The following is a 27,209-nucleotide window of genomic DNA, read 5'->3' on the forward strand; positions in this document are numbered from 1 at the left end:
GGAGATTGACACCCTTCTTGTTGCCATCTGGGCCACATCGCTAGTGCTGGACGGGACCCCACCCAGGGGTGGCCCCGCTGTCCAATCAGGACCTGTGGGAGGCATGGCCGTGAGTAATTAAGACCACAGAGCATCTGGGGAGCCCTGTTCTCTTACCCTTCACCAGATCTCCCAATCCACCTGCCCTCTTTTTAATGCTTTGCTATGACTCAAAGCAAAAACTGGACTTGGTGGGTGGTTTGTAGTTCATGTTTCCCAAAATGTTTGCAACTCTGTGAATCCAAAAAGTCCACTTTCCATGGGGCCATCTCCACTAACTCAAATTAGTCTGAGGACAATCACATTCAGTCAATGAAGGAAGTGTTCTGCTTGCGGAAATCTGCTGAATAGAGATTTATTAGGCCAATGTGGGCCCACATCTGCAAAGTCACACATATAATCAAGCTGAAAGCATAGTTCTGACTTGCCATGGACCTGACACAATTCAGCAGAATCAACATAAATATATGTGTGAAAATAAGTAGAAAACAAGTAAATTAACTAGAGTGTTTCAACTCTGTTATAGAGCATAAAAAGGATAAGATCCGTTGTTGAACCTATATAACAGTTTATGAATTGTTATAAATTAGCATGTGTGTTCTCCAATATCTGCATCAGACATGAAAATAATGATTTGAAAATCATTAGGTTTTATCTTTATTATAAATAATTTAAAATATTTTCAATTGTTTTACTATTTTTGCACAGAAAGAGAAACATAATCAATGCTGTAGACGTTGCAAATTGGGGGAGAATTGGGTGAATAGATTTGCCGTCATCTTCCACAATGCTGATTTCAGTTGCCTATTCCGTATACTATAGATTATTGGGTTCATAACTGGAGGAAACATGCAATAGAACATAGAAAGCACAAGATCCATGACTGATGGGGACCCAGAAGTTGGCTTTAGATAGGCAAATGAACCGCTGGCAAGAAATAAGGATATTACAATAAGATGTGGCAAGCAAGTTGAGAAGGCTTTTTCCTTCCCCTGGGCAGAAGGAATTCTTAGAACTGCCCTGAAGATCTGAACATAAGAATAAACTATCAGAGCAACATAAGTAATGGCTAGAGATATACCAACACAAATAACCCGAAATGCGATGAGATATGAATCAGAACAAGCAATTTTAAATAACTGTGGGATTTCACAGAAGAACTGGTTGATTTCATTGGAACAGAACTCAAGTGTGAATGTGCTTCCAGTGTATATTGTAGAATACAGAAGCCCACCAACCCATGCACAGATTGCCAGTTGGACGCATGTCTTTCTATTCATGATAGTCTCATAGTGCAGTGGAGAGCAGATGGCAATGTAGCGGTCATATGCCATAATACCAAGGATGAACAAGTGAGATCCAATAAAAAGAATGAGAAAGAAAACCTGGCAGATGCATCCACTGTATGAAATAGTCTTGGTGTTCATCAGGGAATTTGACAAGGATTTGGGGACTGTGACAGATATTGAGCCAATGTCTTGGAATGCAAGATTGGCCAAAAAGAAGTACATGGGTTTGTGAAGCTGAGGACTGCAAGAGATGACTGTGATGATGAGAAGGTTTTCAATGAGAGCCAACAAATAAATAAGCAGAAAAGCAATGAAACGGAATGTCTCCATCTCCTGAGTATCAGAGAATCCATGCAAAATGAATTCCATCAGTCCTGATGATTGGTTGAACATTTTGTAGGCATTTGGTACCTGCAAAGAGAAAACAAACCCATTTTAGAATGGAGAAGAGTTTCAGAGGCTTTCATGCAGGTTCCCCATGTGATCAAATAGATTGACCTAGGTAAGCCAGAAACCATTGCTCTTTCAATAAACATTTGTTTGTTGTTCATCTTAAAATTAAAAAGTATACACCTTTAAAAATGTGAAATCTCTAAGTGGTTAGTATTACATATTATAAAAATATTTCATATTGTTCAATGTTTCGTATAGATTATATAAAGAGTTTATATTGATATTGCATTGTTGTACTTAGTCATCGTGTTGCCTTGGATATTACTGATGACTGTTGGAAAGAAACAGAGGAACTGAGATGAGAACAGAAACCCTCCACAAGCCATTTTGTTGCAGGGCTTTACCTGCGAATACAGTGCCAAAAACATTCAAACATTATTCTCAAGACATTTAACTGAATCAGATTGTTTGTTCTAAAGTGTCTCAGGCTTCAGTGAGCATTTCCTGCAACAACCATTCAGTAGAGATGGTTTAAGTTAACCAGTCTAACACTACAAAAGTGGCAACTAATCATTGCGTTTCTGCTACTGGAGCATTGTTATGCTTTGGTGCAGCTTCGAGTGGGGATGACATCTGAAATCATTCCTCCCAGAATAATGCAGTTAGAAAATTTGCAACTCCACTAAGTGTCTTAAGGGGTGGAGCTCTTGATATGGTAAATTGACCTCTAAGAGTGGTGCATTAGTCCTGGCTGGGGTGCTGGTTTTGGGGGGAGGGAGGGTGCTTATGCTGAGTGGAAGCATGAAATTCTGACCTGAAAACCTGCTTGTTTAGTAGTACTGTCCTTTTCCACTGCCAGAAGTGTGTGTGTCTGTGTGTGTGTGTGTGTGTGTGTGTGTAAAGCAGGCATTAATTCTCATCATAATCCAAAAGACCACGATGATCCCCATCATTCAATGATGCCTTTTTCCATGTCACGGGTTTCCAGCATGCACCAGCAAAGAGAATCTGCAGCTGACACATTCTCTTCAGTGCCTCATGCAAATCACTGGGCAACAATTTTTTACTTTTTGAATGTTCTCTAGATTTCTACAACTGATTTAGGGTATTTTTGCACTGCTGAATCAGAAAGTGGCATCTGTTTCTCTCCATCAGGTCAGGTTTATTGTAAACTGAATGGTGGGCATTGATAAAGGTAAGTACATGTAAATTGCATGTTGCTTCACCATTTTTCAAACTTCAGGGCTTGAACTTCCGTTTCTTGGAACTCCTGGAATGCTCAGTGGCAGGGAGGTCTCTCTTCAGAGTCCAACAGTAGTCAGCCATCATGACTGCGTCCCAGCGACCCTGATACCTGGTCTCCATCTCTTTCATGTCCTGATGGAATCTCTCCCCCTGCTCGTCACTCACTGAACCCAGGTTCTCAGGAAACCGGTCCATATGTGAAAATAGGTAGTGCATCCTGACACTCATGTTGCAGCCCAGGTTTCTGAAAGCAGTCAGCATGTTGTTGACAAGTTCTGCATAGTTTCTGGCCTTATTGTTGCCAAGAAAGTTATTCACTACCAGAACAAATGCCTTCCACGCTTCCGGTTCCACTTCGTTCATTGAGTTTCCGAACTCTGGATCTCTGATGAGCTGACGGATCTGAAGACCGTCAAAGATGCCACTTTCAACTTCTCCATGGTCAATCCTGGAAAAGCCTGGCATAAGTAAGTGAAGCAGTCACCATCCTTGTCCAGAGCCTTGGTGAACTGCTTGATTAAGCCGAGCTTGATGTACAGCGGTGGGAAGAGTATTCTGTCTCTGTCCACCAGAGGGTCGTTGATGACGTTCCTTTTTTTGCAAGGCACCAATTCCTCCCGCACAGGCCAGTCCTTCTTTGTGTAATGCTGAGCACGGTCCCTACTATCCCACATGCACAGAAAACATGGGTACTTGGTGAAGCCAGACTGTTGTCCCAACAAAAAGTTCACCATCTTCAGGTCAACACAAATAAACCACTTATGCTGATCATAACCAATTTTCTCCAGCACATACTTCACCTCTTCATAGTTCTCCTTCAGTGTACTCGAGTGAGCCAGGGGTATAGAGGCAAACTGGTTACCATTGTGTAGCAGAACACATTTCAGTGATTGCTTGCTGCTGTCAATGAACAGTCTCCAATCTTTGGGTTCGTACTGTGGCACTCCAAGCTTGAGTAGAAGCTGCGCAGTATCTGCACATTACACCAAGTCCTTCTCTTCCAAGAAAAAAATGAGGTTTTATGACTTCAAACTGATCCCTTGTCGACATAATCACCCAGAACTATCGGACCTGAATACTTCTTGTCATTAAAATAATCATTTCCAATCAAAACAATTATTCAACATGGCATTTTACCCCCACCAACTTCTTCTAAAATGCTCCACGCAAGCGTACATGTGAGCAAAAACGTAAAAAAAATGACATGTGGCCATAGCTCAAAAACTTGACCTGATTGAGCAAAACCAATGTGATTTTTGGATTCAGCGCATCAGATTCATCCTAAAAAAACTGAAAAAAATGCTGACAACAAATTTGTTGTTGACCAGTGATTGAAAATGTTAAAACAGATATTGGTAGCATGTTAACTTCTCAGCACACCTGAACCTTAAAGTTTTGTCCAGAATTGCCCTCAGTATAATTAACTTGTGATAAATTGATTTTTTATCAAGTTGATACTCAATAAGCCACTTGAGAAGTGATCCATAAAAACTGACTCACCAAACTATTCATGGGCAGATCCTGGAGAATTTAATACAATTTTATGTGGTGGTATTTGTTGTTGTTGCTGCTGCTGCTGCTTTATGTCTGCTCATTTTCTGCTTTTCTCTGATCACCCAGTATGATCTGTCACATCTTTAGCTCTCCATCACTGTTTAAGAGGTGATCTCGGTTACGGTTTTCCTCACTGACTAACAGAATAAGGAGATGCAGCAATTACTTTTATTTATATTTTGTTTCTCCATTCCCAGGAGTCTAATAAACTCAGAAGAAAATTCTCAGGCGTATGTGTGGAATGCATGTGTATTTTACTGTTTACATGTAAAAGTGTTCTATTAGAATACCAAATGATAAAAGTTTCAAGCAAGAATCACTATGTCACATGGGATTTCACCTGATATACGTAGATTGAGTAGCAATATATGGAGGTGCATACATCACTTGGTTTCTTTTTCATTCATTTATAAATATTTCCATTATAACACTAAGATGCTTTAAAAATATTTCCTATAATATAATACTTAATATAATTAATATAATATCTATCTATCATGTTCCAAGTTCTTTATTTTTTATTTTTCTTAAAAATTGTAATAACATAACAGCTATTGCTGATTCTTTTAATTTCAACTATTGTATAAAGCAGAGGACTGCTGGAAAATGTCTGTGAATGTTTTTTAAAATATGTTTGCTTCAAGAATCTCTCAGTAGAATAGGCCATTGGATAATTTGTATACAGAATCAGCAAATAAGATACACGACATATAGACAGATTCCGTTTTTACTAAATTAAATTTTAGTGACTAATTTCTTCTATACAGTTTTTGGCTATTAATTACCTTGATTGGAAGATCTCCTGCTTTCAACGGCAGCTTGTGACTATGGCTGATGGGTGCGCTGGTGCTGAATTGAGCAAACTCAAATTGCTTTTCCCTCCCTCCCCCCCCCCACATGCTACTGAGACAGAGGTGAATTCAAAGGGAGGATCACAATGAGTTTCCTCTCACTCTGCCGGTCCCCTCAAAGCCCCACTCTTCCGTGGAGTGTTTTGGGGAGGGGTACTGAGTCCTAGCACTCTCCCCACTGCTCAAACCAGCCCGAAATGGTCGTCCTTTAAGCGGGCAATCTGAAACGCACTGCCATTCCTCCCGCAGCAAACCGGAAGTTACTGCTTCAAGAATCTTTGAATAGAATAGGCCATTGGATGATTTGTATACAGAACCAGCAAATAAGATACACAACATATAGACAGATCTTGTGGCGTCTATGTTTGTTGCATGTTGCCACTAGTTATGAACCCAGCAATGGGGAGGATATTTGGTGTGGATCACCAACTACACTTTGCTTGAACTACAGCAGCTATCTCTGTGTGACAGTACCATCCACACTGTTCAAAATAAAACACTATGTGCAGAATTCCAGTGGGATAGAGTTCTTTACCGGAAAAAAAAGCCAAATCAAGAAATTTGGGCACCTGAAGCAAAAACACACACCAGAAAACCCTTTACAAATTCCTCTTCTGCACTCTGGCAATAATTTAAAATGAAATAAATAGCATTTTGATGTCACTACAGTGGTACCTCGGGTTAAGTACTTAATTCGTTCCGGAGGTCTGTTCTTAACCTGAAACTGTTCTTAACCTGAAGCACCACTTTAGCTAATGGGGCCTCCTGCTGCTGCCACACCGCCAGAGCACGATTTCTGTTCTCATCCTGAAGCAAAGTTCTTAACCCGAGGTACTATTTCTGGGTTAGCGGAGTCTGTAACCTGAAGCGTATGTAACCTGAAGCATATGTAACCCGAGGTACTACTGTACTTGACCATCAAAACTGGAGTGGCCCCCTCACTTTGCCTAATAAGAGTTCCAGCCCTGCTTCAAATATAAATCCCTTAGGAAAATGTTTGCATCCATAAATCTTTTGTTTAGCTCCTTGCTCAACCTGTGTTATACTTCCCAAATAAACTTTGAATATTGTTGATCCGTGTCCGTTGCAGGCAGTCAGTGGACGAGGGAACTAGGCTTGTCCCCTCAATATTCCTGGTAAATGAGAGTATTAAAGTACTAAAGCCAGGCACTTCCTTCCCAAAGCTGGAGAAGCTTCTGTCCAGCTTAGGGAAGGAGGGGTGATGTTCACACACAGATGTTGCCCCTGCCCCAAATCACCCTTAAAAGCTGGCACTTCTGGCCCTAACGTATCCCCATGAAAAGATTCACTGCACGCCTCTGATCCATGTGGACAAAGCGTGTTCTCCCTAGCAGAGAGCACGTGTTGCGGTTGGGGAACAGGCCGCCCTCCCATGACTAGGCAAATTGATCAGCAACCCTAGCCTTAAGGGTTAATTGGGTTGCTGGGGAATTTTGATTGTTACCAATTCAGAGGAGGAGTCAGAAGCTATAAATAGATGGGCCGGACGTGGGGACGTCCTTCTTGGCCGTATTGCATCGGATCAGATCACATTGGAGCACTTGGACAATCTTCTCATTGTCTGGTTACATTTCTTTATTTCTTTATTTCCCCTTTCCTTTTAATCCTCTCTAGTCCCTTAAATAATTTAATTCCCCCCTTTTCCTGTTCTATTTCCCACCCCACCCCTTACCCTGCCCTGTGGGAAGATTCTCCCTGTATCCGTGGCTTGCCTTTCCCAATAGGGAAAGAGCCCCCATTAGGGGCTTTCTTTCGCAAAAAAGGTTTCCCCCATTTCTCTCGTTGAAATTGTGGGGCTAGTCAGGGCTGTTCCCAGCTTAGCTGGAATCACTTTCGTTTATGGTATCCCCATAGTTTGGCTTTATTTTGAGTGTATGCAGCGCTGTTGGCCAAATTTTTAAGCTAGCCTTAGGTGGGAGTTAATTGTTAAGTCTCTGACACGTGACTCATTCTAGCTATAGGAATGTATCTGCTTGCAGGCCCAGTTGCTGCTAATGTATATCTGAGGCAGACAGAGGGCCCCAGAGGCTCTCTGTGCCTCCAAGGACTACGAGCACTCTGTATATGCTCTTGAACTATGCCATTTCTGAACAAGTTTATTTTCTTGAGTTGTTTTTTTTTTTTTTTTTTGCCCTGTTAGTGGTGACTGCCATTTTAGAGACAAGCCATTGTGGCTTAGTGGCTAAAGTGTAGGACTAGGACCTGGGAGACAGGGTTCATATCCCCCTCTTAGCCACTCTTATAACAAAACAAAACTAACTGCTCCTTTTGGGCTATTCTGTTGCTGGGTAGTTCTGCCCATTTGTGATAAAATAACTTTGGGTTTCTTGAAGGGGTGCTTCCCTCTAAAAGGGCTAGCAGGGGTACCTGGACAAGCTGTGGGCTACCTCAACTCTGCTATTTCACTGGAAACAATTATGCCTGGCCTAGCAGGTGATCCTAGGGCTTTGCCCTAGAATCAATGGCCTGGAAGTGTTTCCGGCCTGAATAGTGTCCCCATGTTGTCCACGAAGCATTGGTTTCACTGGGTCAGCGCATAGTGCCGGTAATGCCTAGGTGGCAGGATTGGTCCCTGTATGGGGCAGCTGCATGCTCCCCCATTGCTCTACCTGGACACTTAGGTCCTTTTGGTGATTACCTCACTGCGAGGGATGTAACGGGCGCCACGTTTGCAATATGCAAGTGGGAGAAAGCACCTTTGTGTGCCTGCATTGCAGTTTGCTCTGTGCGTTGCAGGGCACGGTGCTGCACGGGCTGCAATTGCATTGCATTGCATTGCATGAGAGATTTGCAGTTGCATTGCACGGAGGGTGTGTGTGCATTGCATGGAGTGTGTTGTTGCATGGCACGGAGTGTGTTGTTGCATTGCACGGAAGGTGCGGTTGCATTGAACGGTGTGTGTGTGTGTGTGTGTGTGTGTGTGTGCATTTCACGGAATGTGTGCATGGCATGGAGGGTGTAGTTGCATTGCACAGAGTGTGTTTTTTTTGCATTGCACGGAGTGTGCATTGCACAGAGTGTAGTTGCATTCCACGGAGTGTTTTTTGCATTGCACGGAGTGTGTAGTTGCATTGCACGGTGTGTGTAGTTGCATTGCATAGAGTGTAGTTGCATTGAATGGAGAGTATAGTTGCATTGCACGGAGGGTTTGTTTGTGCATTGCATGGAATGTGTAGTTGCATTGCACAGAGCGTGTTTTTTTTGCATTGTAGGGAGTGTGTAGTTGCATTGCACGGAGTGTGTAGTTGCATTGCACAGAGTGTGTTTCTTGCATTGCACGGAATGTGTAGTTGCATTGCACAGAGTGTGTGTCGGAAAAGGAAGCTGGCTCGGCGGCAGCTTTGTCAGGACTTCTTTAGGGGTTCTGGCCAGCGTCGTCCCTGTAAATTTACATATCACGATGGCAGCACAAGATGCCCCCTGCCCAAGTGGGGGCTGGAAGCTGGCAAGCAATAGCTCAATACCTTTTGCCCATATTCCCATTTTATTTAGGGATCCAGTTGGATATCGTTGCTAAAACAAACCACTTGCCTATGGAGAAGCTGGCTGCCTTGAAGGAAGTTATTTTGTAATACTTCCTCTGTAGCAAGTGATGCTTCATCAGATCCGATCTTGCTGGGTCACTTAATTAATCTTCCCACTAGGCCAGGCTGCCTGCGGCCTGAGGCCCCTTTACCTTTGCGTACGCCTACCAAGTGTGGTGAAGGCAGATATCAGGCGATGGTAGCAATTCCTGAATGTATGCAATAGTAGTGTGCCAGGGTAGGATACCTTGAACCCGCACAGGGATTTTCAGGTTCATGCTGGTGCTGCTGGATCTTTGCCCTTTGGTTTTATTTCAAGGGCTGATGGTGTGCAAAGCTATGGCCTCAAGCCCGGTGTGGTGAGGCAATCATGTGACATAACTTATCTTGAGTTTTTCCCCATTGCAGTAGCAGTTCACATGTGGCCCGAGGAGTTCAGTGACCATCGGATCTGCTTTTGGTCTGATAACCAGGTAGTGGTGAGCGTCTTGGCAAAACAGTCCTCACGCTCCAGCAGATTCTCCGCCCCTCCGCTCACGCTTTCGAGCTGCGCCGCTTAAGGTTTAATATTGTGCTTTCTACTCTCCAAATTACAGGATCCTCTAATGATGTTGCTGACACAATCCCATTTTCAGATGAAGCGCTTCAGATCCTGGGCTCCAGACTCAGCTGTTGCCAGACTTTTCCAGACCACCTGTGGCATTTTGACAACAATTAGTAGTTACAGAGAGCAGCAGCTTCCAATTCCCCTTCTGCTTTTAGCTCTTATGGGAAGGCCTGGATGGATTTCTTAGCCTTAAGCTGGCAGTCCTCGGCCATTCAGATGAATTGGCCCCCATCCTCTGAGCATATCCTGCAGTATTTGGTCCACTTGCTGCAGATTGGGCGTGCTGTTATAACTTTCAGAATTCAGTCCGCTGCAATGCCTGTTACATTGAAGCTTTAATTTTCAGAGACCCTTGTATAAAGTTTGTAGTGCGCAGGGCCTTGGAAGGTTGGAATAGGCTTCGATCTCATAGGACAGCGGGCAGGAATTTGGTAAATTTTTACCTATGCAGTATCTGCAACAAGTTAAAACTTGTCTGCTGGTTAAAGATCTAGGTGAGACTCCTTTCAGTAGTCCATTGCATTTTCGCACTGAGGGTTGGGAAAATGGTTGTTGGTGCCAGCACAGGGCTGAGAGTCTGGAGGCTTATTGCTGCAGGACTTTTCCTTATCTACTTTGGAGCTTGTCATTAGAGTCGGGAACTCAAAAACAGACTTAGTGGGCAGGAGTGCCACAATCAGGCTTCCTGCCACAGGTGAGGAGGGCCCTTGCCCGGTTATGGATAACAGAATATTTGGCTTTTCATTCCCTGGGGGCTGGCCCACTCCTAGTGCATGAAAATGGGTTCCCGTTAGCCAGGCATCAATGTGCTTACGTTGTGCACCAGTTATTACGGCCTGCGGCTTGCTTACCGCTGAACACGCCTCATTCCTTACGATTAGGTGCTGCTGCATAGGCTGCACTCTGGGGGCCTGTCAGTAGACAGGATTGTGAAGTCTGACGCTGACAAGGGTTATATCAAGAAGTGTCAATTTATGTCTGTGCTGATGCTTGTCTGTTATTTCCTTTTTTCATAGGAGCAGCTGTGCACATTTGGGCCACAGCATTGTACACTGGGCTGGCAAGCGCGCTGACGAGTCTGGACTGGGGCGCCATCTCAGTCTTCCTGCCCATGTGAACATATACTGGATGTCCAGATGGGGAATGCTTTGGGAGGAGATCCTTCCTTTGGTGTGGTCGAGTGTGACCTGTGCAGGTCCTCCCGCAGTGCTGGTGGTACAGCTGGGCGAGAATGATTTGCTGTGTTCCTCCAGCATAAGTTTGCATTCCTGCATGCAAGAGGGCTTGGATTGAGTTGATGGCAGCTCTCCCTGGACTCAGAATAATTAAAGGCATTGGTTCAAGGTGGTCTGGAGGGGGGGTTGGAGCACCTGTCCCCTCCAATGTGCAAAGATATTCCATTAAGGGAATCCAAGGATTCGCTAGTCGGGAACCAATGCCTAGACAAACTACCATTGAGCAGGCCAGAAAGCATGTTAATAAGGCGGTGGACAATAGAATAAAATAAAATAAAATAATATAACAAATAAAATAAAATAGGTCCTTGCTTTAGGTGGCTCTGTAATATTGCACCCTGCTATTTTCTTCAAGGCTGTTGCCCTCTTTAGGGCAGATGGGCTGCATCTTTCCCCTAGGGGGAACGACACCTGGCGGGATGCGATTGCCTTGGGATTCTTTGCTTCCCCACAATGTTTGCTGGTACTGACGATATGGTGGGGCCCAGTCGTCAGTGCTGCCCTGCTGAGGTCAGGTGCAGCTAGTCGTGAACCAATGCCTAGACAAACTACCACCGAGAAGGCCGGAAAGCGTGTTAATAAGGCAGTAGAAATAAAATACAGGTTGTTGGAAATCGAATGCATTCAAAGGTTATGTTCGTTAACATTATTGGTGTCTTACAGTTTTGCTTGTTTTATCTTAGGTTTAGCAGCTGTCCGCATTTGGATGGTGGGGCACAGCATCATGCACTGGGCTGGCATCAGTGCACGGCAGTCCGGATTGGGACCGGGTCTCGGCATTCCTCCACATGTGCAGTTGCCTTGGCTGTCCAGACTGGGAATGCGCCGGCCAGAATTCCTGCCGCTGATTCGGAGGCAGGTGCTGCTGGAAGGGCCGGCCGCCCACTGCTGTTGGGGTGCAGCTGGGTGAGAACGACCTGGTTTCCATGGACTGTTTTTCACTACGTGCTGCAATTTTGGGTGACCTGGAAGAGCTGCGGGCAGTGGTGCCGACAGCAAAAATATTTTGGTCAAAGCTTTTGCAACGACGTGTTTGGAAGGGTAGTTGTTGCCCAGCTGCCACTGAAAGGGTCAGGAAGCGCATCAATTCTGCTGTGTCTAAAACGATTTTTGAGCTGGGTGGAGATGTGATTTCCCATCCTGAGATTCTTTTTCAGGCTGCATCCTTTTTCAGAGCTGATGCCGTGCACCTTTTTGAGTTTGGTGGAGATGTGATTTCCCATCCTGAAACTGGTCGGAGCTCCTGCCTCGGATTCGGAGGTAGTTGCTATGGGAAGGACGCCCATCGGCCATTGTGGTGCAGCTGGGTGAGAACGACCTGGTCGCTATGGGCTGTTTTTCACTGCGTGCTGCAATTTTGATGGACTTGGACACATTGCGGGCAATGGTGCCTACGGCTAAAATATTTTGGTCTCAGCTTTTGCAACGATGCGTGTGGAGGGGCAGTCGTTGCTCAGTTGCCACTGAAAGGGCCAGAAAATGCATCAATTCGGCTGTGTCAAATCGGATTGCTGAGCTGGGTGGTGAGGTGATCTCTCACCCTGCGATTCTTTTTAAGATGCCATCCTTTTTCCGAGCTGATGGCGTGCACCTTTCTGCTTCAGGGAATGAGGCTTGGATAGGTGCGGAGGTGGCCAAGCTGAGGTCTTGGTGCGTGAGGTGATCTCTCACCCTGCGATTCTTTTTAAGATGCCATCCTTTTTCCGAGCTGATGGCGTGCACCTTTCTGCTTCAGGGAATGAGGCTTGGATAGGTGCGGTGGTGGCCAAGCTGAGGTCTTGGTGCGTGGGGTGATCTCTCACCCTGCGATTCTTTTTGAGAAGCCATCCTTTTTCCGAGATGATGGCGTGCACCTTTCTGCTTCAGGGAATGAGGCTTGGATATGTGCGGAGGTGGCCAAGCTGAGGTCTTGGTTGGGTCTGTGAGTGGTTTGGCGGTGAGCTGGAGGCTCCATGGCGGTTAGGCATTGGTTAATTGGTGCTTGGAGGGGTAAGTGCCTATCCCTCCAAATGATGCGGAAAGGGAATTCCGTTAAAGGAATCCAGGGGCTTGCCATTCTTTTCGTCCTTGTCCGTGGAGCCGGACTTGGGCCGTGCAAGCCCCACCGGAACATGAGGGTGAGAGTGTTAGTCTGATTCCCAGCTTCATTTCTCACCCAATACTTGTTTCCCACGCTGGCTTCCGGTGGAGTCCGGAAGGACCAGCTCTGTCCTTGAGGGCCAGGACAGATAGTCATAACCAATGCCTAAGCAACCACTCACAATTTTTTGTATTTTGAATAAAGTTGTGGCCAAAATTATGCCAAAAACCTTAAACAAAAATTGATGTGTGAAGTGTGTAATTATTTGGGGGGCGGCACTGTGGAACTCAACACGCAAAGCGTGTTCTCCCTAGCAGAGAGCACGTGTTGCGGTTGGGGAACAGGCCGCCCTCCCATGACTAGGCAAATTGATCAGCAACCCTAGCCTTAAGGGTTAATTGGGTTGCTGGGGAATTTTGATTGTTACCAATTCAGAGGAGGAGTCAGAAGCTATAAATAGATGGGCCGGACGTGGGGACGTCCTTCTTGGCCGTATTGCATCGGATCACCCGCCCTCCCTCCCTTTAATAGGGGGGTTTTATCTAAGTTTGATCGCTTGACCTTGCTATGCCTGTCATGGGGTCGTTCGCCTTGGAGCGGGGGCCTGGTAGGAATTTTGCCATCTGGCTGATTGGCTGGTGCCATTTGGTTTTTACCTACTGCGTAGCAAATCGTCACAACTTGTAAGGTTGGCGGTTAGGCATTGGTTAATTGGTGCTTGGAGGGGTAAGTGCCTATCCCTCCAAATGATGCGGAAAGGGAATTCCGTTAAAGGAATCCAGGGGCTTGCCATTCTTTTCGTCCTTGTCCGTGGAGCCGGACTTGGGCCGTGCAAGCCCCACCGGAACATGAGGGTGAGAGTGTTAGTCTGATTCCCAGCTTCATTTCTCACCCAATACTTGTTTCCCACGCTGGCTTCCGGTGGAGTCCGGAAGGACCAGCTCTGTCCTTGAGGGCCAGGACAGATAGTCATAACCAATGCCTAAGCAACCACTCACAATTTTTTGTATTTTGAATAAAGTTGTGGCCAAAATTATGCCAAAAACCTTAAACAAAAATTGATGTGTGAAGTGTGTAATTATTTGGGGGGCGGCACTGTGGAACTCAACACGCAACATAAGTATACTCCTGCTAAAATCTAACACAATCTCTTCATTTTCTGACTTCGTTGCTACCTGCAGCTATAGTGCCTTGTGAATCTTATAATATGACTTTTGATATGTTTGTTCTGTTTAGCTTAATTTCTTTTAGTAGCTTTCTTAATAGTGTTCTATAGAAGGTGGTTGTTATACTGGTGATTTGTAATTATTTTACTGATGATTTCTTAATTATTCTATATAATTTATGCTGTGGTTGTGATGTTCTATTATCTGTTCTCCTCAGATTTGAGTGCCCAGTTGTTGAATGAGAAGGAAAGTGAGAAAAGCAACAAGTCTTACTACCTCACTGTGAAGGTTCTTCAGAGAGAGAAAACACTTTTTTGCTATGGCAAGAAACATTAGCTTTTATACCCAAGGTGTGTGGGATGTAATCCACTGAGATCAGTCAAGTACAACATTCCTTGTTTTCCTAGAGTGGACATGCAAGGGAATGTTTGGTCGAGCCAGTCAAAACTTCCCGTTCCTCCTGCCCTGGAACATCCTTCCTTGCATGTAACTAGTGGGTGGGTGTGACCTTTCCAGACCTGGTAAAAGGACAAGGCATGCTGCTACTCTCTCTCTTTTCCATCTTCCTTTTGTCCTGCGAACTTCCTGGAATGAACTGCTGGCTGCCAGCCAAGCAGTCCCTCAGGTCACCTCCCTTATGGGGTAAACCTGCTTTTATACGTTTGTAACTTTAAGCTTAAAGCCTGCCTTCAGGGATCACACTGTGCTCTGCCTGATCATGAGTAAACTTTCCAATGCTGCAGAAGTGGTCCGAAACAGACGTAGTAAACAGTGATTCTGGATATACCCACTGTTTCATGGAATTCTTCTTCAGCACAGCAGAAGGATACAGAAATGCTTCATAAACTGCAAATGAATTATTGAAACGATGGCATGCAAATACATGGTAACTTACAATAATTCAAATTATTACAAACTATACGCATGAATTGGTTTTGCCCTCTTTTTTATACTTTGCTATGACTCAAAGCAAAAACTGGACTTGGTGGGTGGTTTGTAGCTCATCTTCCCCAGAATGTTTGCAACTCTGTGAATACAGAAAGTCCACTTTCCATGGGGCCATCTCCCATAACTTACATGAGTCTGAGGACAATCACATTCTGTCAATGAAGGAAGTGTTCTGCTTGCAGAAATCTGCTGAATAGAGATTTACCATATTGGCCCAAATATAAGGCGCACCCACAAATAAGCTACACCTTTAACATTCAATGGAGGGGAGTAAAAAAAAATACCCGAATAGAAGCCACTCCCTTAAAATTCCGCCGGCACTCACAGCCGTAAATGGCAGATGTAGAAGAAAACCCTACTGGTACTAGAGAGGACCCTCAAGTGAAAGCGATGAATGACATTAGAATTAATTCCACAACAGTCTCAAGCTTGCAAATCGGCAATAAAACATTTTTGTTGTTGTTCCCTTTTACCATATGTCTGTTTCAGCAGCAATATAATAAAAGCCAATTTTTGTAAGGTTGCAAATTGAACCGCACTTTAACCTTTCACAGTCAGAATTTGGGGGGAACGTGCAGCTTATATTCAGGCCAATACGGTATTAGGCCAATACAATCACACATAGAATCAAGCTGAAAGCATAGTTCTAACTTACCATGGACCTGGCACAATTCAGCAGAATCAACATAAAAATATGTGTGAAAATAAGTACAAAACAAGTAAATTAACTAAAAAAAATATCCACTCTGCAACAGAGCATGAAAATAGTAAGAGCCATTGCTGAACCTATATAACAGTTTATTACTCTAATGGAGCACAGAAATTAAAGATCAATTTCTGAATCTATTAGACAGCATCTTAAAAAGCAGAGACATCACCTTGCCAACAAAGGTCTGTATAGTTAAAGCTATGGTTTTCCCAGTAGTGATGTATGGAAGTGAGAGCTGGACCATAAATAAGGCTGATCACCGAAGAATTGATGTTTTTGAATTATGGTGCTGGAGGAGACTCTTGAGAGTCCCGTGGACTGCAAAAAGACCAAACCTATCCATTCTTAAGGAAATCAGCTCTGAGTGCTCACTGGAAGGACAGATCCTGAAGCTGAGACTCCAATACTTTGGCCACCTCATGAGAAGAGAAGACTCCCTGGAAAAGACCCTGATGTTGGGAAAGATGGAGGGCACAAGGAGAAGTGGACAACAGAGGACGAGGTGGTTGGACAGTGTTCTCGAAGCTACCAGCATGAGTTTGACCAAACTGCGGGAGGCAGTGGAAGACAGGAGTGCCTGGCGTGCTCTGGTCCATGGGGTCACGAAGAGACAGACACGACTAAACAACTAAACAACAACAATTGCTATTAATTAGCAAGTGTGTTCTCAAAAGATTTGCAACTGAAATGAAAATAAAGATTTCAACACAGGTTTTATCTGTATGTTTAAAAATGTTTTACTATATTTTTACAGGAAGAGAAACATATTGCAAATTGGGGGAGAAAAATTGGGGTGAAAAATTTTGCAGTCAGCTTCCACAATGCTGATTTCAGTTGCCTATTCCGAATACTATAGATTATTGGGTTTATAACTGGAGGCAACATGCAGTAAAACATAGAAGCCACAAGATCCATGGCTGATAGGGACCCAGAAGTTGGCTTTAGATAGGCAAATGAACCGCTGGCAAAATATACAGATATTACAATAAGATGTGGCAAGCAAGTTGAGAAGGCCTTTTCCTTTCCCTGGGCAGAAGGAATTCTTAGAACTGCCCTGAAGATCTGAACATAAGAATAAACTATCAGAGCAAAGTATGTAAAACCCAGAGACGCACCAACACAAATAACCCAAAATGCGATGAGATATGAATCAGAGCAAGCAATTTTGAATAATTGTGGAATTTCACAGAAAAACTGACTGATGTCATTAGAACAGAACTCAATTGTGAATGTACTGCCAGTATATACTGTGGAATAGATAAGCCCAGTAATCCATGCACTGATTGCCATTTTGACACATGCTTTTCTGTTCATCGCAGTCTCATAGTGCAGAGGATTGCAGATAGCAAAGTAGCGGTCATATGCCATGATGCCAAGGAGGAAAAAATGAGATATAGTGAAGAACATAAAGTAGAAAACCTGGCAGATGCATCCATTGTATGAAATGGTCTTGGTGTTCATCAGGGAATTTGACATGGATTTGGGAACTGAGACAGATATGGAGCCAAGGTCTTGGAATGCCAGATTGGCTAGAAAGAAGTACATGGGTTTGTGAAGCTGAGGACTGCAGGTGATGACTGTGATGATGAGAAGGTTTTCAGTGACAGCCATAAGATAAATGGCCAGGAAAGTAATGAAATGAAATGTCTCCCATTCCTGAGTATCAGAGAATCCATACAGAAGGAATTCCACCACTCTAGATGACTGGTTGAACATAGTGCTTGTGTGTGGTTCCTGCAAAGAGGAGCAAACACATTTAAGAAAGGTTAAGTAAAAGGTAAAGGACCCCTGGACGGTTAAGTCCAGTCAAAGGTGACTATGGGGTTGCGCAGCTCATCTTGCTTTCAGGTAGAGGGAGCTGGTGTTTGTCCAGAGACAGCTTTCTGGGTCATGTGGCCAGCATGACTAAACCACTTCTGGCGCAATGGAACACCATGATGGAAGCCAGAGTGCACAGAAACACTGTTTTGGGACTACAACTCCCATCATTCCTAGCTAGCAGGACCAGTTGTCAGGAATGATGGGAATTGTAGTCCCAAAACAGCTGGAGACCCAAGGTTGGGAAACACTGGTTTAGACCACAGCACCACCCATGTCCCTATTTTATTTAAATATTTATCTTTATAAACCTTTATTTAAGAAAGGAGGCACAATTAGTTATCTCCATGTTACATGGAATTTCATGTGATAGAGATTTAACAGTTTTTGTCCATGTCACATTTCCAGTATGCATTTGCTAAGACTGACACAGGCTGACCTGGCCTCTTCTATGTGGAATGAGGATGTGCAGGCCAGAATATTCTCTTTAATGAATGAAAATGTATAATTATTGGTGACATGGTGGCTATTCTGCACATCTGACCTTTGCAGATTTCTTACTAGGAAACCCATAAATATATTTAACTTGTGATAAAACTTGCTTTTCATCCAGTAGGTCTGTTATGCCTTCAAGGTTCTGCTTCTAGATGTTTCATTAGGTTCACTGAATTCATAAACCACTTCTCACAATAAAAGAGACCCCCAAGGAATTTACAATAATAAAATATGTGAGATGTCTTCTATTCCTAGCCATTAACCCTGGCTGGGACAAACTGAGCATGGGCTTTTGCATTGTAAAACTCTGGTTTCTAGATCTTCCTGAACTGTGTACTACACAGTTTATCCAGGAGGTCATGAATAAAATAATTGAAAAGTCATCTATTCAAATAGACTTACCAAGCTGTTTGTGGGCAGATCCTGGGTGATTTCATGAAAGTGTTTACATGCTTCGTTTTCATGCCTGGTTGCGATCTGTGTTGTTTTTCTGGGCAGCCAATGTGATTTGCCTTTTCAATGTATCACACCATTCTCTCCCCATAGCTGTTTGAGAGGCAATTTCTCTTACTGCTCTCTATACTGAGATGCTGCACTGGATTTTATCCATATTTACTTCCATTACTCCCAGGAGTCTAATCAAACTCAGAAGAAAAGACTCATGGGAATGTGTGGAATGTGTTTGTATTTTTACATGTAAAAACATTCTATAGCGTACCAGATGATAAACAGTTCAAGCAATAATCACCATGTCAAATGCAATTTCATGTGATACGGAATGAGTGACAATATACATTGGAATATACATCACTTGATTCCTTTTTTTAGTTATTCGTTAATTTATAAGTATTCATATTATAACACAAAGGTCTGTTTTCAAGCTTTTCACAATATTACACATGTACAATGATAGATTCCCCTCAATTCTGAAATGTCTCCCTGAAGCCATACTAAAACACCCAAAAATCCTAACAGAGTAAAAGAAAAGAAAGAGGAGTTCAAAGAAGGACCATCTAGATTGGAAAAGGAATATTAGCCTAGGTAAGATGTGTTCTACAAGTTCGTTTCTTCTTAGATTTGAGTGCAGAGTACTTGCAAGGGAAAGAAAGTGTGAGAAGCAATGAGTCTTACAACCTTGGTGTGGATTTTATGCCAGCGATTCTCCCCAAACTGAGGTCAATTGTTTTTTTTTTTTTAGAAGGCTAAATGCCCTGTCTTCCTGAAAGATATTAGCCCTTTAGGGTTTTGAAATGCCATGGGGAGCCATGAAGATATTGTAAATCTCTGAGAAATGGATCTTTTACCATGGATCTTCTTCCTGCTATCTACATGGGAGGGGGAGACTAGCAGATGTTCTTGGTTTCCCTCTAGGTTACCTCTGGCCTTCCAAACTTTGAAACTAGTTTCTATACAAAGTGGGAGGAATTTTCATTAATACAATATGTGACTTTCTCCTTGCGTAACACTTCCAGAAGTATGTTTTACTATGGTCTTCAAACAACAACAAAACCTGCCTCCTCAGTAATGACATGGTCTGGTCTTAGCATAACTCCTCCTCCTACCCGTGATTACTGATCACCCGTGATCCCAGTGTGTCCCAGTGCAGAGATTGCGTGTGTCCCCCGTGGAACCTGCCCCAACCATTCTGTTGGCTGGGGCCTACTCCCAGGCAGCCCTGACTCTCTCCCCTTAAGAACAGAATATAAACTATATAAAACAATAGAAACTAATTAAAAAACAAAACAAAAAAATCACAGTTCTACTAAAAATTAAACTAATACCCAACTGCAACTAAATGTTAATTCCTCCCCCAACAAGCAAAAGGTAAAAGGTAAAGGTAAAGGTACCCCTGCCCGTACGGGCCAGTCTTGACAGACTCTGGGGTTGTGCGCCCATCTCACTCAAGAGGCCAGGGGCCAGCGCTGTCCGGAGACACTTCCGGGTCACGTGGCCAGCGTGACATCGCTGCTCTGGCGAGCCAGAGCCGCACACGGAAACGCCGTTTACCTTCCCGCTAGAAAGCGGTCCCTATTTATCTACTTGCACCCGGAGGTGCTTTCGAACTGCTAGGTTGGCAGGCGCTGGGACCGAGCAGCGGGAGCGCACCCCGCCGCAGGGATTCGAACCGCCGACCTTTCGATCGGCAAGTCCTAGGCGCTGAGGCTTTAACCCACAGCGCCACCTGCACAAATTAAAAACTATTTAAAAACATTTCTGACATTTGACCCAACCCCAGAGTTATTCCAGTGAGTCTGGGCTCTTCAGCACTCACAGCCAAGCAGTGTCTCTCCAGTGACGTCTTCTTCCTTCAACAAACACATGTTGCACAGGGTTGCATGAAAAGAAACCCCAATGTCTAAGCTCCTGCTCAAAGGAAGATGCACTGCACAATCAGGACAAATGCACAATCAGGTGCCCCAATCGTGTGGTGCATCTACACACAGTCAGGATCTTGAATGTTGAGGATTCTTTACAGACAACAACACACAATGCATGAGGTGGCTTGTAAAGCAGCCTGTAACTTCATGTGACACAATGCTGCTGGAGGAAGAAGTGGCAGTGGGGATGAGTCTCCATGGCATTTTGCATTTTTTTTATGGTTGTAATTTTATTGTTGATGTGTTGCTGTTTACCACCATTATTTTTTTTTTTCTTAAGGTTGGCAGCATATATATATATATATATATATATATATATGCAGGTTTTGGTGTCCTCGGGTGTCTTCCCGTGTAAAAGTTGGGGTGTCTAGGCGACGTTTCGACGAGGTCTCACTCGTCATCTTCAGGCTGGTGCTTTCGGCTTCTTGTTACTGGAACAGAGCGGGATCTCAATGTTTGAGTTCCTATAAATACTGTAGAGGGGGTGTGGTGTCTAGCCTCCAATGTTCTGGGCAGAGAGGAAGTTCCCAGGCTAGTGTGCCTTTTCTTCTTTTGTTCCTTAATTACTTGAGAGATACCTTGAGTGATTTCTTGAGTGATATCCTGAGTACCACTTAGGTGGGTCATTAGGTGTGGATTAGTTGCTAAAGTCTTTGTGTCTTGACCTCTTGAACTTTGTGAAGAGTTTTCCTGAGAAGATGGCTGTATTGCACTTAGTTGTGCTTTGGCTTGGCTTCGTGTATAGGGGCGAGCTGTGGTTTTGTGGCTTGTGTCAGCCAGATCTGTGTAGGGATTGCAGGGGGGTGCAGCATCCGGAGGTGCCACCATGGATTGGCTACTGGATGGTGTCAGTAATTCATCTGTGGAGAGGGTCTGGGTTTGGGTCTGGTGTGGTTGATTGGTGTTGGCGTTCTGTGTGCCTCTGGATCTGGTGTCAGTTTTTGTGGGGAGGGCTAATTTCCAGATGTCTGGCAAGCGGGATGTGTCGTCACGCTTGTTCATGTTGTGAGGGTGTTTCTCTATCTCGATGGCTTCCATGATTATTCTCTTGTGGTGATGTTCCGTGTTAAAGAGCAATTTGGAATCTGCAAAATTAATTTCGTGTCCTGTTTCTTTCATGTGTTGGAAAAGAGAGGAAGTTTTTTCTTCTTTTTTGACGGCATTCTTGTGTTCTGCGATACGTGCATTTATTCGTCTGTTTGTTTGTCCAATGTATGTGGCTGGGCAGACTTTGCAGGGTATTTCATAGATCCCTTGGTTTTCCAACTGGATTTTATCCTTGGGGTTTCTGAGGATATTGGCTATTTTTTGGTTGGTTCAAAAGGCTGTTTTGATATTGTGTTTATGGAGGATTTTGCTAATTTTATCTGTAGTGCCCTTGATATAAGGAAGGAGGGCCATGCCATTGTTTTCTTCTGTGTCTTGGTTTTTGGGGGGTGTTTCCTTTTGGATTAGCTTCGTAATCCTGTTTTGCTGGTATCCATTGGCAATTAACACATTTGAGAGATTCTGTAACTCAGTTGTCAAGTGGTCTTTGTCAGCCAGGCGTTTGGTTCTGGAGATGAGAGTCTTGGCTACGGAGTTTATTTGTGCAGGGTGGTGGTGTGATTGTGCATGTAAGTAGCGGTTGGTGTGTGTTTTTTTCTGGTAGATAGTGTGTCCTAGGGAGCCATCAGGTTTTTTGTAGATTAGGACGTCAAGGAAGGGAAGTTGGTTGTTGGCTTCTATTTCCATAGTGAATTGTATTTTGGGGTGTAAGTTGTTGAGATGTGTGAGGAAGCTATCCAGTTTTTCCTTCCCGTGTGGCCAAATTACAAAGGTGTCGTCAACATATCTGAGCCAAAGTTTGGGTTTGTGTTCTGACTTGTCTAAAGCATTGGTTTCAAAGTGTTCCATGTACAGGTTTGCGATGACCGGTGAGAGGGGTGATCCCATAGGTGCTCCTTCTATCTGTTTGTATCTTTGTCCATTGTGGATGAAGTACGTGTTGGTTAGGCAGTGGTTGGTCAGGTCCAAGATGTATTCGGGGGGATTGTATTTGTTTTGAATAGCTGTCAAGGCTTCATTAATGGGCACTTGTGTGAAGAGAGATACAACATCGAAGCTCACAAGTAGGTCATTAGGATGTAGGTTTTGCTTCTTTATTGTTTCTATGAACTGGAAGGAGTTCAAAAACCAAGACACAGAAGAAAACAATGGCATGGCCCTCCTTCCTTATATCAAGGGCACTACAGATAAAATTAGCAAAATCCTCCATAAACACAATATCAAAACAGCCTTTTGCACCAACCAAAAAATAGCCAATATCCTCAGAAACCCCAAGGATAAAATCCAGTTGGAAAACCAAGGGATCTATGAAATACCCTGCAAAGTCTGCCCAGCCACGTACATTGGACAAACAAACAGACGAATAAATGCACGTATCGCAGAACACAAGAATGCCGTCAAAAAAGAAGAAAAAACTTCCTCTCTTTTCCAACACATGAAAGAAACAGGACACGAAATTAATTTTGCAGATTCCAAATTGCTCTTTAACACGGAACATCACCACAAGAGAATAATCATGGAAGCCATCGAGATAGAGAAACACCCTCACAACATGAACAAGCGTGACGACACATCCCGCTTGCCAGACATCTGGAAATTAGCCCTCCCCACAAAAACTGACACCAGATCCAGAGGCACACAGAACGCCAACACCAATCAACCACACCAGACCCAAACCCAGACCCTCTCCACAGATGAATTACTGACACCATCCAGTAGCCAATCCATGGTGGCACCTCCGGATGCTGCACCCCCCTGCAATCCCTACACAGATCTGGCTGACACAAGCCACAAAACCACAGCTCGCCCCTATACACGAAGCCAAGCCAAAGCACAACTAAGTGCAATACAGCCATCTTCTCAGGAAAACTCTTCACAAAGTTCAAGAGGTCAAGACACAAAGACTTTAGCAACTAATCCACACCTAATGACCCACCTAAGTGGTACTCAGGATATCACTCAAGAAATCACTCAAGGTATCTCTCAAGTAATTAAGGAACAAAAGAAGAAAAGGCACACTAGCCTGGGAACTTCCTCTCTGCCCAGAACATTGGAGGCTAGACACCACACCCCCTCTACAGTATTTATAGGAACTCAAACATTGAGATCCCGCTCTGTTCCAGTAACAAGAAGCCGAAAGCACCAGCCTGAAGATGACGAGTGAGACCTCGTCGAAACGTCGCCTAGACACCCCAACTTTTACACGGGAAGACACCCGAGGACACCAAAACCTGCATATATATATATATATATATATATATGACCAAATGTAGCACAGCTCCAGAACCAACTTGATAGGAATTAGCATATGGATTTGAAAAGTGCTACCCAAATGCTCGCTGCTTCCAAGGCTACATGTTAGGAAGATCATTAATCGCTGCTGTTTCTAAGTCTGGAGTACAACCCCGTTGACTTTAGTGTTTCAGATTTACATTGGCAAATGGGAGAATATTTTTGCTAGAATCGGGGGGGGGGGGGAGAAAAAGAAAACAGAATTCAATGAACTCTTATACAGTTAGCGCATTTGTTGGCTGCTCTCCTTAAGGCCTCCTTCACCTCTTTATTCCTCAGGCTGTATATAAGGGGATTAAGCAGAGGTGTCAAGATGGTATAAAAGATAGAGAATACCTTATTGAGTGTTCTCAGTTGATTGTTGTCTTGTAAAAGATACACAATGGTGAGAGAGCCATAGAAAATGGTCACCACAATGAGATGGGAAGAGCAAGTGGAGAAAGCCTTTTGCCTTCCTGTGGTGGATGGGATGCCAAGAATGGCAGTGATGATGCATACATATGATGCTATAGTCAGAACGAATGGTGGCAGGGTAGAGATAGAAGTCAGAACAGCCGATACCAGTTTCACCTGACTTGCATCACTGCAGGCCAGGTTCATCATCGGAATGAAATCACAAAAGAAATGCTCAATCACATTGTGGCCACAGAAGGTTACCTGTAGTATAAAACCTAACAATATTGTGTCTATGACAAAACTGCCAATCCAAGACCCAGCTACCAGCTGGAGACAAACCTTGAAATTCATAAGGACAGAATAATGCAAGGGGCGGCATATTGCTATGTAACGGTCATAAGACATTGCTGCCAGGAGATAGCACTCAGTTACTGCTAAGAACACAAATGCCCATAATTGCACAATGCAGCCATTAACGGATACACCTGGGTTTTTGCTTAATAAACTGGCCAGCATTCTGGGGAGGATGGTTGAGCTATAGCAGGTCTCCAAGCAAGACAAGTTGCCCAAAAAGAAATACATGGGGGTGTGGAGGTGCTGATCAGTGGCAACCAATGTGACAATGATCAGGTTCCCAGCCATAGTCATGATGTAGATGATTAGAAACAGCATGAAGAGAAGAATATGTAACTCCTGGAGCTCTCCAAAGCCACGAAGGACAAATTCTGTAATGATGGTTTCATTTCTCCTCTCCAATGTCAACATCCTTTTAATCTGTTGAAGGGGAAGAAGAACAATTTGTGCAATCAATATTACTCTCCCCTCATGTTATTCTAGTATTTGCCCCCATCTGAATTAAAGGGATCTCACCCTGGATTCAAGTCTCCCAATAGTTCTATTCAGGTATTTGTTCTTCCAAGTCTCGCTTAAATTATTCCCATAAGAAAAACAAGGACAAAGGTGAACTGTTTTGAATTTGAGTCCTTAGATTAACCTGCCTGCTTTTTCTGGAAATAAGGCACCCCTAGGTGAGCTTTATAAAATGGCTGAGGGAGACACTCGGTGGATAGAAACCATAATGCAAAGATTGCTGCCTTTCTGATATTGCAAGCGTATTACAATTTTTGGCATAAAAGCTATACAAATGATATCATCCTTCTTTCTAGTAAGGTAGCCTGAGACCAACTTGAATGCTTTACAAAGTATCAACCAGGCAATCATGACTCCAGAATTTTAGTGATCCCTCTCACCCTGGATCAGTCAGGAAATGCAACCACACTGCCACAACTAAAGAACATGAGAAACAAAATAACTTTGTCTTTTGGATGATTCTGAATTATGTCAGGGTGAAACCACATGAATTTATTGATGCAACAAACATGTCAAAATAATCTGTGGTTATAAATTGGGTTGGTCAAGTGAGGCAAGGTATTTATTATTTTATTTAGCAGGTTTTATATACCATTTAATCATGAAAACCTCTAAGTGATAGCTGCAAGATATAGTTATCCTCTGAAATGCAATGCCATCAATAATCAGAATAATCAGAACACGTGTAAATTACCAACAGACACAGTGAAATAATTCAAATAACTCAAATATTTGCACTTGTAGACCAGTGAACTGTTAGCTGTTACCCAGCTTTAGCAAGGAGCTCTGTGACTATTAAAAGCTTGCATCCACATCAACATATTTTTTATGCTATATAGCATCTACTTTCTCTCTTACCTTCCAGATATATCCAGATCCAGGTGTATCTAAGCAAAGGCTGCCTTATCATTTATCCACTGAAATTTAGGTAACTGAAGAGGCAGATTGGATATTGGTCCATTATTGCAGGGTAGGAATGGGGAACCTGTGATCCTCCAGATGTTGTTCAACTCCCATCAGCTCCTACCAACATCAGCTTGATGGGAGCTGTAGATCATCAGCATTGGAGACCCAAAGCTTTCCCATATTCTACCTTAGAGTGCCTAGATAGGAAGAGAACAAGGCTCTTGTAGCAATTGGGTGATTAACAAAGTCCCTCTATAAATCCTGGTGGTGCTCTGGGTTGATTGTATACAAAGGAGTACAGGGCTCTTGCATTTTCACAAGGTGTCAACAAAGAAGGAATTATGATGCCACTGCTGAGCATGTCACAATGCTAAATAGATGATCAAAGACACACCTGAGTCTGACAGCAAACTGGTCATTATAGTAGATTGCCTTTATATCACAGTGATGGGAATAATCATGCATTCAGCCTGTGCATGTAATTCTCACCTGAAATTCAAGGCAGTCAAAATCTTGGAATGCTCCCGTCTGCTTCCTAATATTTAATTTTAGGATTAGAAACACAAAGGTCTCTTGACTATGGCTGTTTGATTGCTTTTCAAAGTCATGTTCTGTAGGCATCGAGATTCTAAGATTCATCAGTCAATCTCACTGATCAGTTGAATTTAAAACCAGATCACTTCTTCATGCTCAAAGCTTATTATTTAGGTTACAACTGCCAAAGGGATGTGTGAGAAGCAGTGGGCATTATGGCGTAATTAGTCTCTAAAGAAAAACTTGTTTTTAAACACTGTGTTGATTAAATATCTCTTTGAGGAATAGCTCAATGAAGCACATCTCATCGGGAATGATAAGGGAAGCTGAACATTTCTTAGAACTGACCCAACATTTCTCAGAAGATATTTTTCCAAGAATTGTTTTGAACATTTTTTTTTATCACATGCTGACTATCCAAAGAGGGGTTTTAAGCAAAATTACCTGAAATGTGGTATTCTTAGAAGAAAAACTCTTCCAGTCATTAGTATGTGCTAAAAATATATGCATTGCGGTGTAAACTAATGTTTAAGCAGGGTCCGTTATGGTTTCAAATTGGGTGGAGGACTGCATGTTGTGATACCTGCATTGCAAGGGATTGAACTACATGACCTCTTCCAATTTTATGATTCTATGTTTCATTTTGCTGGTCAGAACAGTAGTCCATTGAATTCACACTGCAGATGCTTAACAAACCCCAGTTCAACCTCCATATAGCATGAAAGGAATAACAATTAGTTCTAAGCAAGGTGCATATGCAATGTTTAGAGGTTGCATAACATGTATTTTTCAACACTTAGATTTACATTCAT

General features: G+C 43.4%; 2 protein-coding genes across 2 annotated transcripts; both read right to left on the bottom strand.

Annotated features, from left to right (window-relative positions):
* Nucleotides 1-761: 761 nt before the first annotated feature.
* Nucleotides 762-26,134, bottom strand: LOC310830862 (olfactory receptor 14A16-like; the record flags this gene model as incomplete). The annotated part of the gene is made up of 3 exons (XM_083710697.1): nt 25,816-26,134; nt 4,467-4,657; nt 762-1,739 (listed from the first exon to the last, which is right to left on the bottom strand). Exons 2-3 carry the CDS (start codon nt 4,476-4,478, stop codon nt 762-764), a joined length of 990 nt encoding a protein of 329 aa, XP_083566823.1. The 5' UTR covers nt 4,479-4,657; nt 25,816-26,134.
* LOC310830863 (olfactory receptor 14C36-like) lies at nt 16,388-17,478 on the bottom strand (the record flags this gene model as incomplete). The annotated part of the gene is made up of 1 exon (XM_083710698.1): nt 16,388-17,478. The coding sequence occupies exon 1, from the start codon at nt 17,375-17,377 to the stop codon at nt 16,388-16,390; it is 990 nt and encodes a 329-aa protein (XP_083566824.1). The 5' UTR covers nt 17,378-17,478.
* Nucleotides 26,135-27,209: the final 1,075 nt, after the last annotated feature.

Source organism: Podarcis gaigeae, assembly GCF_964106915.1.
Source record: "Podarcis gaigeae genome assembly, chromosome: 13".
Taxonomy (NCBI): Eukaryota; Metazoa; Chordata; class Lepidosauria; order Squamata; family Lacertidae; genus Podarcis; species Podarcis gaigeae.